Raw genomic sequence first — 13001 nt, 5'->3', positions numbered from 1 at the left:
CCACCTGTCCTGACCCCAGGACTAGAGATAAGCTAGTGGCGACCACCCCAATGCCCCCACTATAACATAGTGTATTGCCAAGTTTTTAACACTAAAGTTCAGATACGGCTTTACAAAAGACTACTACTTGCGATAAAACGCAATTTTATTTGAAAGTACAATATTAAAAGAATAGTATGATTGTGTACACTTTTGTATATTTTAACATACAAAGGTTAAGTACATATAAAGATTAAATACATATAATGATTAAGTACATATACTCACATCATCCATCACCAAGAGACTTTTAAACATCATCTGTCTGGAAAATCGGAGAAGCTACACCAAGACAGAGAACTCCTGGGAGATTACCTACACTGCATGGGCGTCCCAAATTATGCAGGTATCACAACACTGTACATGTGTACAGGTACCCAACTATCTGCTTATGTCATAGTTATGTTTCTCTGGCCTTAGGCTAGGTTCACATTAGCGTTTCTGTGGGCAGCATATCATCTGCATGTGCAAACGCATGCTTACGTCTCTGCATCATCTTACGCATGACGCAAAAAAAGCTGCGTGTGCATGCGTTTAAATGCGTTTTTGCATGCGTTTGCTTTTTTATGTACATAGTGGAGTTGGCGACATCATTTCCTGGACATGCGCTGTCTAAAGTATGCATGCGTATCGAACGCATGCGTACAGATATCCTTGCATACCAATGCGTTCCCATAGACAGTAATGCATTTCTTGACGCACTCATCCGCATGTGCATGATTGCGCAATATTTGATGCCTCAAAAAATGCAACGTTGCATTTGCCGAACGCCGCGAAACGACGCATGCGTATGCATCCGCATGTCCCTGCGTACACCACGTTAAAGATATGTACGCATGACGCATGGGGATCTATGCAGATCATACGTTGCGCACAGAAACGCTCATGTGAACCTGACCTTATATAGTGATTTGTACTATGTGTAACTCTGGTTTCACCCTGCCCTTCAAGTGGCCAGCTTTCAAGATGGGATGAAACTGAGATACCATGGAATCATCAGACAACGGGCAAATAAAGCCTTAGAATATAAAAGCCACAAGGGTTAGATAACTCCACCACAGACAGAGGTTAAATAAACCTTAAAGTTTTACAATAACAAACAAACATAGAACTGTTTGTGAGGTGAAAGGGCTTCAGACAACAAGTAAACAATTCTTAAGATTGTGTCACTATGAGCATTGTCTGTCTGTAAATGTATGACCAGTATAATGCTGCTCTGTCAGGGTCTGAATGCATTCTGTATATTTCAACATGGACTCAAAATAGCCATTTTTATATTCACATTACACATTGTCCTCCGGGTCTCCTTCCAGTCGTAAAAGCAAATAACGGCCATTTGTCAGGCAGAAGATGCTTCTTGAGTCGCTCCTTTTCTCTGGAGTTTCGCAAACCTGAAGCGCCTTTTTATCATCGTTTTTTATTGTTTCTTTTTCAATGTTTTTTCCACCTGCTCTCTATCTAGCATTTTTTAAAAATCCATTAACCCCTTTCTGCCGTCAGACATACTTTTCCATCCATGTGACCCGGGCCCTAATTCTCATGGACAGAATAGTACGTCATACGCGATCAGTCGCGCTCACGGGGGGAGAGCGGCCGGGTGTCAGCTGATTATCACAGCTGCCATCCGGGACTATGTGCCAGGAGCGGTCATAGACCGCTCCCGGCACATTAACCCCCGAAACACTGCGATCAAACAAGATTGCAGTGTTCCGGTGGCATAGGGAAGCATCACGCAGGGAGGGGGCTCCCTGCGTGCTTCCCTGAGACCCTCAGAACAACACGATGTGATCGCGTTGTTCAGAGGGTCTCCTTCCTCCTCCCTGCAGGCCCCGGATCCAAGATGGCCGCGGGGGTCCTTCCGGATCCTGCAGGGAGGTGGCTTTCCGGCACCTGCTCAGAGCAGGCTCCGGCAAGCCTCCTGCACTGCCTGTCAGATCACTGATCTGACAGAATGCTGTGCACAGTGTCAGATCAGCGATCTGACAATATATAGTGATGTCCCCCCCTGGGACTAAGTTACCGTAAAAGGAAAAAAAAAAATCATGTGTAAAAATATTTTTTAAAAATTCCTAAATAAAGAAAAAAAAGTAAATATTGTTCCAATAAATAAATTTCTTTGAGTAAAAAAAAAACCATAAAAGTAAACATATTTAGTATCGCTGCGTCCGTAACGACCCGTGCTATAAAACTGTCCCACTAGTTAACCCCTTCAGTGAACACCGTAAAAAAATAAATAAAAAACGAGGCAAAAAGCAATGCTTTATCATCATAACTCAGAACAAAAAGTGGAATAACACGCGATTAAAAAGACGGATATAAATAAACATGGTACCGCTGAAAACATCATCTTGTCTCCCCAAAAAATCAAGCCACCATACAGCATCATCAGCAAAAAATTAAAAAAGTTATAGCCCTCAGAATAAAGCGATGCAAAAACAATTATTTTTTATATAAAATAGTTTTTATTGTATAAAACCGCCAAAACATAAAAAAAGATATAAATGAGGTATTGCTGTAATCGTACTAACCCAAAGAATAAAACTTCTTTATCAATTTTACCACACACGGAACGCCCCACCCAAAAGAAATTCATGGATTGCTGGTTTTTGTTCATTCTGCCTCCCAAAAATCGGAATAAAAAGCGATCAAAAAATGTAATGTGCCCGAAAATGGTACCAATAAAAACGTCAACTCGTCCTGCAAAAAACAACACTTCATATGACTCTGTGGACCAAAATATGTAAAAAATTATAACTCTTAAAATGTGGTGATGCAAAAACTATTTTTTGCAATAAAAAGCGTCTTTTAGCGTGTGACAGCTGCCAAACAAAAATCCGCTATAAATAGTAAATCAAACCCCCTTTCATCAACCCCTTTGTTAGGGAAAAATAATAAAATTAAAAAAATGTATTTATTTCTATTTTTCCATTAGGGTTATGGTTAGGGCTAGGGTTAGGGTTGGGGCTAAAGTTAGGGTTGGGGCTAAATTTAGGGTTGGGGCTAAGGTTAGGGTTGGGGCTAGAGATGGGGTAAGGGTTTGGATTAGGTTTACGGTAGGGATTATGGTTGGGATTAGGGTTAGGGGTGTGTCAAGGTTAGGGGTGTGGTTAGGGTTGGGATTAGGGTTAGGGGTGTGTTGGGGTTAGAGGTGTGCTGGGGTTAGAGGTGTTGTTAGGGCTATGGTTGGGATTAGGTTTAGGGGTGTGTTCAGGTTAGGGTCGTGTTCGCGTTTGGGGTGTGGTTAGGGTTATGGTTAGGGTTGGGATTAGGGTTAGGGGTGTGTTCGGGTTAGGGTTGGAGTTAGAATTGGTGGATTTCCACTGTTTAGGCACATCAGGGGCTCTCCAAACGCGACATGGCGTCCGATCTCAATTCCAGCCAATTCTGCATTTAAAAAGTAAAACAGGGCTCCTTGTCTTCTGCTCTGCCATGCGCCCAAACAGTGGTTTACCCCCACATAAGGGGTATCAGCGTACTCAGGACAAATTGGACAACAACTTTTGTGGTCCAATTTCTCTTTTTACCCTTGGGAAAATACAAAACTGGGGGCTAAAATTCATTTTTGGGGAAATAAAAAGATTATTTTCACGGCTCTGCGTTATAGACTGTAATGAAACACTTGGGGGTTCAAAGTTCTCATAACACATCTAGATAAGTTTCTTGGGGTCTAGTTTCCAATATGGGGTCACTTATGGGGGGTTTCTACTGTTTAGGTACATCAGGGGCTCTGCAAACGCAATGTGACGCCCGCAGAACATTCCATCTAAGTCTGCATTCCAAACAGCGCTCCTTCCCTTCCGAGCTCTGCCATGCGCCCAAACGGTGGTTCCCCCCCCCACATATGGTGTATCAGCGTACTCAGGATAAATTGGACAACAACTTTTGGGGTCCTATTTCTCCTGTTACCCTTGTTAAAATACAAAACTGGAGGCTAAAAATCATTTTCGTGGAAAAAAAAAAGATTTTAATTTTCACGGCTCTGCGTTATAAACTGTAGTGAAACACTTGGGGGTTCAACATTCTTACAACACATCTAGATAAGTTCCACTGTTTAGGCACATCAGGGGCTCTCAAAACGCGACATGGCGTCCTATCTCAATTCCAGACAATTTTGCATTGAAAAGTCAAACGGCACTCCTTCCCTTCCGAGCTCTGCCATGCGCCAAAACAGTGGTTTACCCCCACATATGGGGTATCTACGTACTCAGGACAAATTGGACAACAACTTTTGGGGTCCAATTTCTCCTCTTACCCTTGGTAAAAAAAAAATTGGATCTGAAATAATTTTTTTGTGAAAAAAAGTTAAATATTCATTTTTTTTAAACATTCCAAAAATTCCTGTGAAACACCTGAAGGGTTAATAAACTTCTTGAACGTGGTTTTGAGCACGTTGAGGTGTGCAGTTTTTAGAATGGTGTCACACTTGGGTCTTTTCTATCATATAGACCCCTCAAAGTGGCTTCAAATGTGATGTGGTCCCTAAAAAAAACATGGTGTTGTAAAAATGAGAAATTGCTGGTCAACTTTTAACCCTCATAACTCCCTAACAAAAAAAATGTTGGTTCCAAAATTGTGCTGATGTAGACATGTGGGAAATGTTATTTATTTAGTATTTTGAGTGACATATCTCTGTGTTATAAGGGCATGAAAATTCAAAGTTGGAAAATTGGAAAATTTTAAAAATTTTCGCCAAATTTCCATTCTTTTCACAAATAAACGCAAGTCATATAGAGGAAATTTTACCACTAACATGAAGTACAATATGTCACAAGAAAACAATGTCAGAATCCGGTGAAGCGTTCCAGAGTTATAACCTCATAAAGGGAAAGCGGTCAGAATTGTAAAAATTGGCCCGGTCATTAACGTGCAAACCACCATTGGGGCTAAAGAATTTTAAAAAGCGCAAACATTCTGTTGAAGCAAAAACACTGACAAAATGCTCAGCAAAATGCCCGGACGTCTTTTCAGCCATCCCATTTACTTGTACTGAGCGTCTTCAGAGTAGAAGCCACTAGAATTATTATTTCTTTTAAAGGGAACCTGTCACCCCCAAAGTGGAAGTTGAGCTAAGCCCACCGGCATCAGGGGCTTATCTACAGCATTCTGTAATGCTGTAGATAAGCCCCCGGTGTATCTTGAAAGATGAAAAAAAGAGATTATACTCACCCAGGGGCGGTCCCGGTCCAGTCCGATGGGCGTCGCAGTCCGGGGCCTCCCATCTTCTTAAGATGACGTCCTCTTCTTGTCTTCACGCTGCGGCTCCGGCCTCTCTGACCTTTCCTGGCGCCTGCGCACTGCAGTACTTTGCTCTGCCCTCAACAGGACAAACTACGCCTGCGCCGGAGCGAAGACAAGAGGACGTCATCGTAAGAAGATGGGAGGCCCTGGACCGCGACACCCATCGGACCAGACCACAGCAGGACCGCCCCTGGGTGAGTATCATCTAACCTCTTTCAGGTTACATCGGGGGCTTATCTACAGCATTCCAGAATGCTGCAGATAAGCCCCTAATGCCGGTGGGCTTAGCTCATCTTCGATTTTGGGGGTGACAGGTTCCCTTGAAAGCTTGACGTGGTTAAAAGAATTGAAATACCTAAATATACAAGCACCAATTTCATACCTCCCAACCGTCCCGGATTTTGACAGTCAGCCCCGCGATCCCGGGCGGGACATTAATTGTCCCGCATTGGTTGGGAGGTGCGTGTATCAGCCGGTCAGCTTAGAGCTCCCTGAGTCCCTGCACCAGGCCTGCACAGCAGCACACCACATAATGGCTGCTCTGTGCACAGGACCTGTGATGAGGTCACAGGATGGGAGGAGTCAGGGGTCACATGATCGGGAGGAGGACCTCCGTGTACAGGACTTTGCTGGTTGCCATGGCGCCGGAGGAGGGTAAGGCAGCGTATGTGTGGGGTCAGGAGGTGTTTACAGGGTGGATGTAGCAGAGCCGTGTGTGTACGAGGTGTATGGATCAGAGCAGCGTGTGAAAGGTCTATGGAGCGGAGTCGTGTGTGTACGATGTGTACGGAGCCGTGTGCATGAGGTGTACGGAGCGCAGCCGCGTGTGTACGAGGTGTACGGAGCAGAGCAGCGTGTGTATGAGGTGTACGGAGCGGAGTCGTGTGTACAAGGTGTACAGAGCGGAGCCGCGTGTGTACGAGGTGTACGGAGCGCAGCCGCGTATGTACAAGGTGTACGGAGCGGAGCAGCATGTGAAAGGTGTACGGAGCGGAGTCGTGTGTACGAGGTGTACGGAGCGGAGCAGCGTGTGTATGAGGTGTACGGAGCGGAGTCGTGTGTACAAGGTGTACGGAGCACAGCCGTGTGTGTACGAGGTGTATGGATCAGAGCAGCGTGTGAAAGGTCTATGGAGCGGACTCGTGTGTGTACGATGTGTACGGAGCCGTGTGCATGAGGTGTACGGAGCGCAGCCGCGTGTGTACGAGGTGTACGGAGCACAGCCGCGTGTGTATGAGGTGTACGGAGCGGAGTCGTGTGTACAAGGTGTACGGAGCGGAGCCGCGTTTGTACGATGTGTACGGAGCGCAGCCGCGTATGTACAAGGTGTACGGAGCGGAGCAGCATGTGAAAGGTGTACGGAGCGGAGTCGTGTGTACGAGGTGTACGGAGCGGAGCAGCGTGTGCATGAGGTGTACGGAGCAGAATCGTGTGTACGAGGTGTACGGAGCGGAGCAGCGTGTGTATGAGGTGTACGGAGCGGAGTCGTGTGTACAAGGTGTACGGAGCACAGCCGCGTGTGTATGAGGTGTACGGAGCGCAGCCGCGTGTGTACAAGGTGTACGGAGCGGAGCAGCATGTGAAAGGTGTACGGAGTGGAGTCGTGTGTACGAGGTGTACGGAGCGGAGCAGCGTGTGTATGAGGTGTACGGAGCGGAGTCGTGTGTACAAGGTGTACGGAGCACAGCCGCGTGTGTACGAGATGTACGGAGCGCAGCCGCGTGTGTACGAGGTGTACGGAGCGCAGCCGCGTGTGTACAAGGTGTACGGAGCGGAGCAGCATGTGAAAGGTGTACGGAGTGGAGTCGTGTGTACGAGGTGTACGGAGCACAGCCGCGTGTGTACGAGGTGTACGGAGCACAGCCGCGTGTGTACGAGGTGTACGGAGCACAGCCGCGTGTGTACGAGGTGCACGGAGCACAGCCGCGTGTGTACGAGGTGTACGGAGCGCAGCCGCATGTGTACAAGGTGTACGGAGCGGAGTCGTGTGTAAGAGGTGTATGGAGCCATGTGTACGAGGTGTACGGAGCACAGCCGCGTGTGTACGAGGTGTACGGAGCGGAGCCGTGTGTACGAGGTGTATGGAGCCCTGCCGCGTGTGTACGAGGTGTGCGGAGCACAGCCGCGTGTGTATGAGGTGTACGGAGCACAGCCGCGTGTGTATGAGGTGTACGGAGTAGTGCCGTGTGTGTACAAGATGTATGGAGAGGAGCCGTATGTGTATGAGGTGTACGCAGCGGAGCTGTGTGTGTGCAAGGTATGCGGAGCAGTGTGTGCAATGTGTATGGAGCGGAGCGGTGTGTGTATGAGGTGTACGGAGTAGTGCCGTGTGTACGAGATGTATGGAGCGGAGCCGTGTGTGTATGAGGTGTATGGAGCGGAGCCGTGTATGAGGTGTATGGAGCAGAGCCGTGTATGAGGTGTATGGAGCGGAGCTGAATGTGTACGGAGCGGAGCCGTGTGTGTATGAGATGTATGGAGTGGAGCCGTGTGTACGGAGCGGAGCCGTGTATGCAAAGTTTACGGAGCGCAGCCGCGTGTGTAGGAGTAGCTATGTGTGGCCATTATCATGTGCGGCCAATATACTGTATGGAGCATCATGTGTGGCCATTATACAGTATGGAGCATCATGTGCGGTCATTACACAGTATGGAGCATCATGTGCGGTCATTATACAGTATTATTGAGCATCATGTGCGGTCATTATACAGTATGGAGAATCATGTGTGGCCATTATACAGTATGGAGCATCATGTGCGGTCATTATACAGTATGGAGCATCGTGTGCGGCCATTATACAGTATGGAGCATCATGTGCGGTCATTATACAGTATGGAGCATGATGTGCAGTCATACAGTATGGAGCATCATGTGCGGCTATTATACAGTATGGAACATCATGTGCGGTCATTATACACTATGGAGCATCGTGTGCGGCCATTATACAGTATGAAGCATCATGTGCGGTCATTATACAGTATGGAGCATGATGTGCAGTCATACAGTATGGAGCATCATGTGTGGCTATTATACAGTATGGAACATCATGTGCGGTCATTATACAGTATGGAGCATCATGTGTGGCCATTATGCAGTATGGAGCCTCATGTGCGGTCATTATAAAGTATGGAGCATCATGTGTGGCCATTATACAGTATAGAGCATCATGTGTGGTCATTATACAGTATGGAGCATCATGTGTGGCCATTATACAGTATGGAGCATCATGTGCTGTCATTATACAGTATGGAGCATCATGTGCTGTCATTATACAGTATGGAGCATCATGTGCAGTCATTATACAGTATGGAGCATCATGTGCGGCTATTATACAGTATGGAGCATCATATGCGGTCATTATACAGTATGGAGCATCATCTGTGGCCATTATGGAGCATCATGTGCGGTCATTATACAATATGGAGCATCATGTGTGGTCATTATACAGTATAGAGCATCATGTGGGGTCATTATACAGTATTGAGCATCATGTGGGGCCATTATACAGTATTGAGCATCATGTGGGGCCATTATACAGTATTGAGCATCATGTGGGGCCATTATACAGTATTGAGCATCATGTGGGGTCATTATACAGTATTGAGCATCATGTGGGGCCATTATACAGTATTGAGCATCATGTGTGGTCATTATACAGTATTGAGCATCATGTGGGGTCATTATACAGTATTGAGCATCATGTGTGGCCAATATACAGTATGGAGCATCATGTGTGGCCATTATACAGTATTGAGCATCATGTGGGGTCATTATACAGTATTGAGCATCATGTGAGGCCATTATACAGTATTGAGCATCATGTGGGGCCATTATACAGTATTGAGCATCATGTGGGGTCATTATACAGTATTGAGCATCATGTGGGGCCATTATACAGTATTGAGCATCATGTGTGGTCATTATACAGTATTGAGCATCATGTGGGGTCATTATACAGTATGGAGCATCATGTGGGGTCATTATACAGTACTGAGCATCATGTGTGGCCATTATACAGTATGGAGCATCATGTGTGGCCATTATACAGTATTGAGCATCATGTGGGGTCATTATACAGTATTGAGCATCATGTGAGGCCATTATACAGTATTGAGCATCATGTGGGGTCATTATACAGTATTAAGCATCATGTGTGGCCATTATACAGTATGGAGCATCATGTGTGGCCATTATACAGTATTGAGCATCATGTGGGGTCATTATACAGTATTGAGCATCATGTGGGGCCATTATACAGTATTGAGCATCATGTGGGGCCATTATACAGTATTGAGCATCATGTGGGGTCATTATACAGTATTGAGCATCATGTGGGGCCATTATACAGTATTGAGCATCATGTGGGGTCATTATACAGTATTGAGCATCATGTGTGGCCTTTATACAGTATGGAGCATCATGTGCGGTCATTATACAGTATGGAGCATCATGTGGGGTCATTATACAGTATTGAGCATCATGTGTGGCCATTATACAGTATGGAGCATCATGTGGGGCCATTATACAGTATTGAGCATCATGTGGGGCCATTATACAGTATTGAGCATCATGTGGGGCCATTATACAGTATTGAGCATCATGTGGGGTCATTATACAGTATTGAGCATCATGTGGGGCCATTATACAGTATTGAGCATCATGTGGGGTCATTATACAGTATTGAGCATCATGTGGGGCCATTATACAGTACTGAGCATCATGTGGGGCTATTATACAGTATGGAGCATCATGTGGGGTCATTATACAGTATTGAGCATCATGTGGGGCCATTATACAGTATTGAGCATCATGTGGGGTCATTATACAGTATTGAGCATCATGTGTGGCCTTTATACTGTATGGAGCATCATGTGGGGTCATTATACAGTATGGAGCACTGTGTGGCCATTATACAGTATGGAGCACTGTGTGGCCATATTTTTTTTTTATAATTATTCTTTATGAACAGTGTGATCAGCAGTGCTAAATGGGTGTGGTTGAGACATGGATATGGGTGTGACTAGTGAATGGGTGTGGTCAGAGGTGTGGCCTAAAATTTGCCTCGGCGCGCGTTGCGCGCTGCAAACTTTGTCCCTCTTTCCCAGCTTCAAAAGTTGGGAGGTATGCCAATTTGTTTTCCTATATAAACTATTAGGACAATTCTTTTGACCATTTTAATAGAGCTCCTTCTGCCTTTTCTTTTTTAAACAAGAGCCACAAAAAACTGCAGAAAAAGACGCAGTGTGAACATGCCCTAATGGTTAGAACATAATGGGGGTTTATTGACCACAGAAAAATGTCTCCTGCACAAGAGACAGCGCGCACTTCGGCCTCTAGGGATTCGTCCCCCTCCAGTGATCCGCGTCTCTGCCGCTCATTTGGGACACTAGTCACTGCGGAGCAGTTGGTTCCTTACACGTGTACCCAACAGCCAATCAGAGCTTTCCACATGAGACTACGTCACCTCACGTCTGATCAGTAGCTCCATGGGTCCTTACATAGGCGGCAATGTAGATGCCTGATGTTTATAGTCTGCACTGTCTGCTATGGAGGAGTTCGCGCCACAGCCTCACAGTTATAACGAGGCAGTCACCAAGTCAGGGAGTACAGTACCAGCCTCTTCACCATATCAGGGTTCACTGACTTGGCATGGCGCTAACATTATTTACTTTCCCAGCTGTTGGGTATACCAAGATGGCTGACAGAGGCTTCACCTGCATGGATTCACACTATGAGATCCATCATGGCTGCAAGTGCCAGCCAATCTGCCTGAGCTAATAATTTACCCGTTACCGATCCGTGTGAGCCGTATAAGCGGCGCCATGTGAGCTGGACTTTATCCTATTGATGTCGTCTCCCCGTGTGTTCTCTTCCGGCAGTGCAGTGGGCAGCCCCAGTCGGGTCCTTCCGTGGTGTGGGCACGCTGTGGGTGTATGAGGTCCCCGGCGGCGGAGAGAGATGTGCGGCTGGAGGTGCCGGTGACAGCTGGAGGCGACATGGACGGAGGGGGAGTTCTCGGCCACGGGGGGCTGAGGCTCCTGGCCTGTTTTCTGGGGGTGTTTGTCTGCTACTTCTACTACGGAATCCTGCAGGAGACAATGTGAGTGACTGGGGGAATTATACCAGCCTGTGCTAGAGACCGGGGGGCTCCAGCCACCAGAGGGGGCGCTCTCCGTCTGCCCTGATCACTGTACAGACTACTATGCATTGCTTCTATGCTTCTTGTGTTGTATGCTCCAGAGCTGCAGTCAATGCTGCCTTCAGAGCCGAGCTCTGCCAGTGCCATGGGCTAGCTCAATGTGTGCACTGAGCTCTTGGCAGTAATTGCACGTACCCCATGACTCCACCAGCAGAATGGTGAGTGCTGCTCTGGAGTGTAAAGCGAGAGGTAACTGAGGATATGTAATGTATGTACACCATGTAGTGACTCCACCAGCAGAATAGTGAGTGCTGCTCTGGAGAATTACACAGTGTGTAACTCACTGTCGGTACTGGGTAAGATATAGATTATACACATTATATATATATATATATATATATATATATATATATATATATATATATATATATATATATATATATATATATATATATATATAGTGCCTCTCACAGAATTAGAATATCATCAACAAGTTAATTTATTTCAGTTCTTTTATACAAAAAGTGACACTCATTATATAGAGTCATTACAAACAGAGTGATCTATTTCTAGTGTTTATTTCTGTTAATGTTGATGATTATGGCTTACAGCCAATGAAAACCCAGAAGTCATTATCTCAGTAAATTAGAATACTTTATAACACCGGCTTGAAAAATGATCTTAAAATCTGAAATGTTGGCCTACTGAAATGTGTGTTCAGTAATTGCACTTAATACTTGGTCAGGGCTCCTTCTGCATCAATTACTACATCAATGTGGCGTGGCATGGAGGTGATCAGCCTGTGGCACTGCTGAGGTGTTATGGAAGCCCAGGTTGCTTTGATAGCAGCCTTCAGCTCTTCTGCATTGTTGGGTCTGGTGTCTCCCATCTTCCTCTTGACAATACTCCATAGATTCTCTATGGGGTTAAGGTCAGGCGAGTTTTCTGGCCAATCAAGCACAGTGATACTGTTGTTTTTAAACCAGGTATTGGTACTTTTGGCAGTGTGGACAGGTGCCAAGTCCTGCTGGAGAATGAAATTTCCATCTCCAAAAAGCTTGTCGGCAGAGGGAAGCATGAAGTGCTCTGAAATTTCCTGGTAGACGGCTGCACTGATTTTGGCCTTCATAAAACACAGTCAACCTACATCAGCAGACGACATGGCTCCCCAAACCATCACTGATTGTGGAAACTTCACACTAGACCTCAAGCAGTTTGGATTGTGGCCTCTCCACTCTTCCTCCAGACTCTGGGACCTTGATTTCCAAATGAAATGCAGAATTTATTTTCATATGAATATAACACCTTGGACCACTGAGTAACAGTCCAGTTCTTTTTCTCCTTGGCCCGGGTAAGACGCTTCTGGCATTGTCTAGTGGTCATGAGTGGCTTGACACAAGGAATGCGACACTTGTAGCCCATGTCCTGGATACATCTGTGTGTGGTGACTCTTGTAGCAATGACTCCAGCAGCAGTTCACCCCTTGTGAATTTCCCCAAAATTTTTTAATGGCCTTTCCTTAACAATCATTTCAAGGCTGCGGTTATCCAGGTTGCTTGTGCGCCTTTTTCTACCACACTTTTTC

At 45.9% G+C, this 13001-nt stretch overlaps 1 protein-coding gene across 1 annotated transcript in view; it reads left to right on the top strand.

Annotated features, from left to right (window-relative positions):
• The window catches only part of SLC35B1 (solute carrier family 35 member B1), a 40318-nt gene that overhangs the window by 11510 nt on the left and 15807 nt on the right, over positions 1 to 13001 (top strand). Inside the window, exon 2 of the mRNA XM_069751431.1 lies at positions 11162 to 11377. Coding sequence (XP_069607532.1) covers positions 11162 to 11377 — 216 coding nt within the window. The remainder of the gene's footprint in view (positions 1 to 11161; positions 11378 to 13001) is intronic.

This window comes from Ranitomeya imitator, chromosome 2 (assembly GCF_032444005.1).
Source record: "Ranitomeya imitator isolate aRanImi1 chromosome 2, aRanImi1.pri, whole genome shotgun sequence".
Lineage (NCBI taxonomy): Eukaryota > Metazoa > Chordata > Amphibia > Anura > Dendrobatidae > Ranitomeya > Ranitomeya imitator.
The sequence above is the reverse complement of the archived record's forward strand: the minus strand, read 5'-3'. Positions and strand labels throughout refer to the sequence as shown.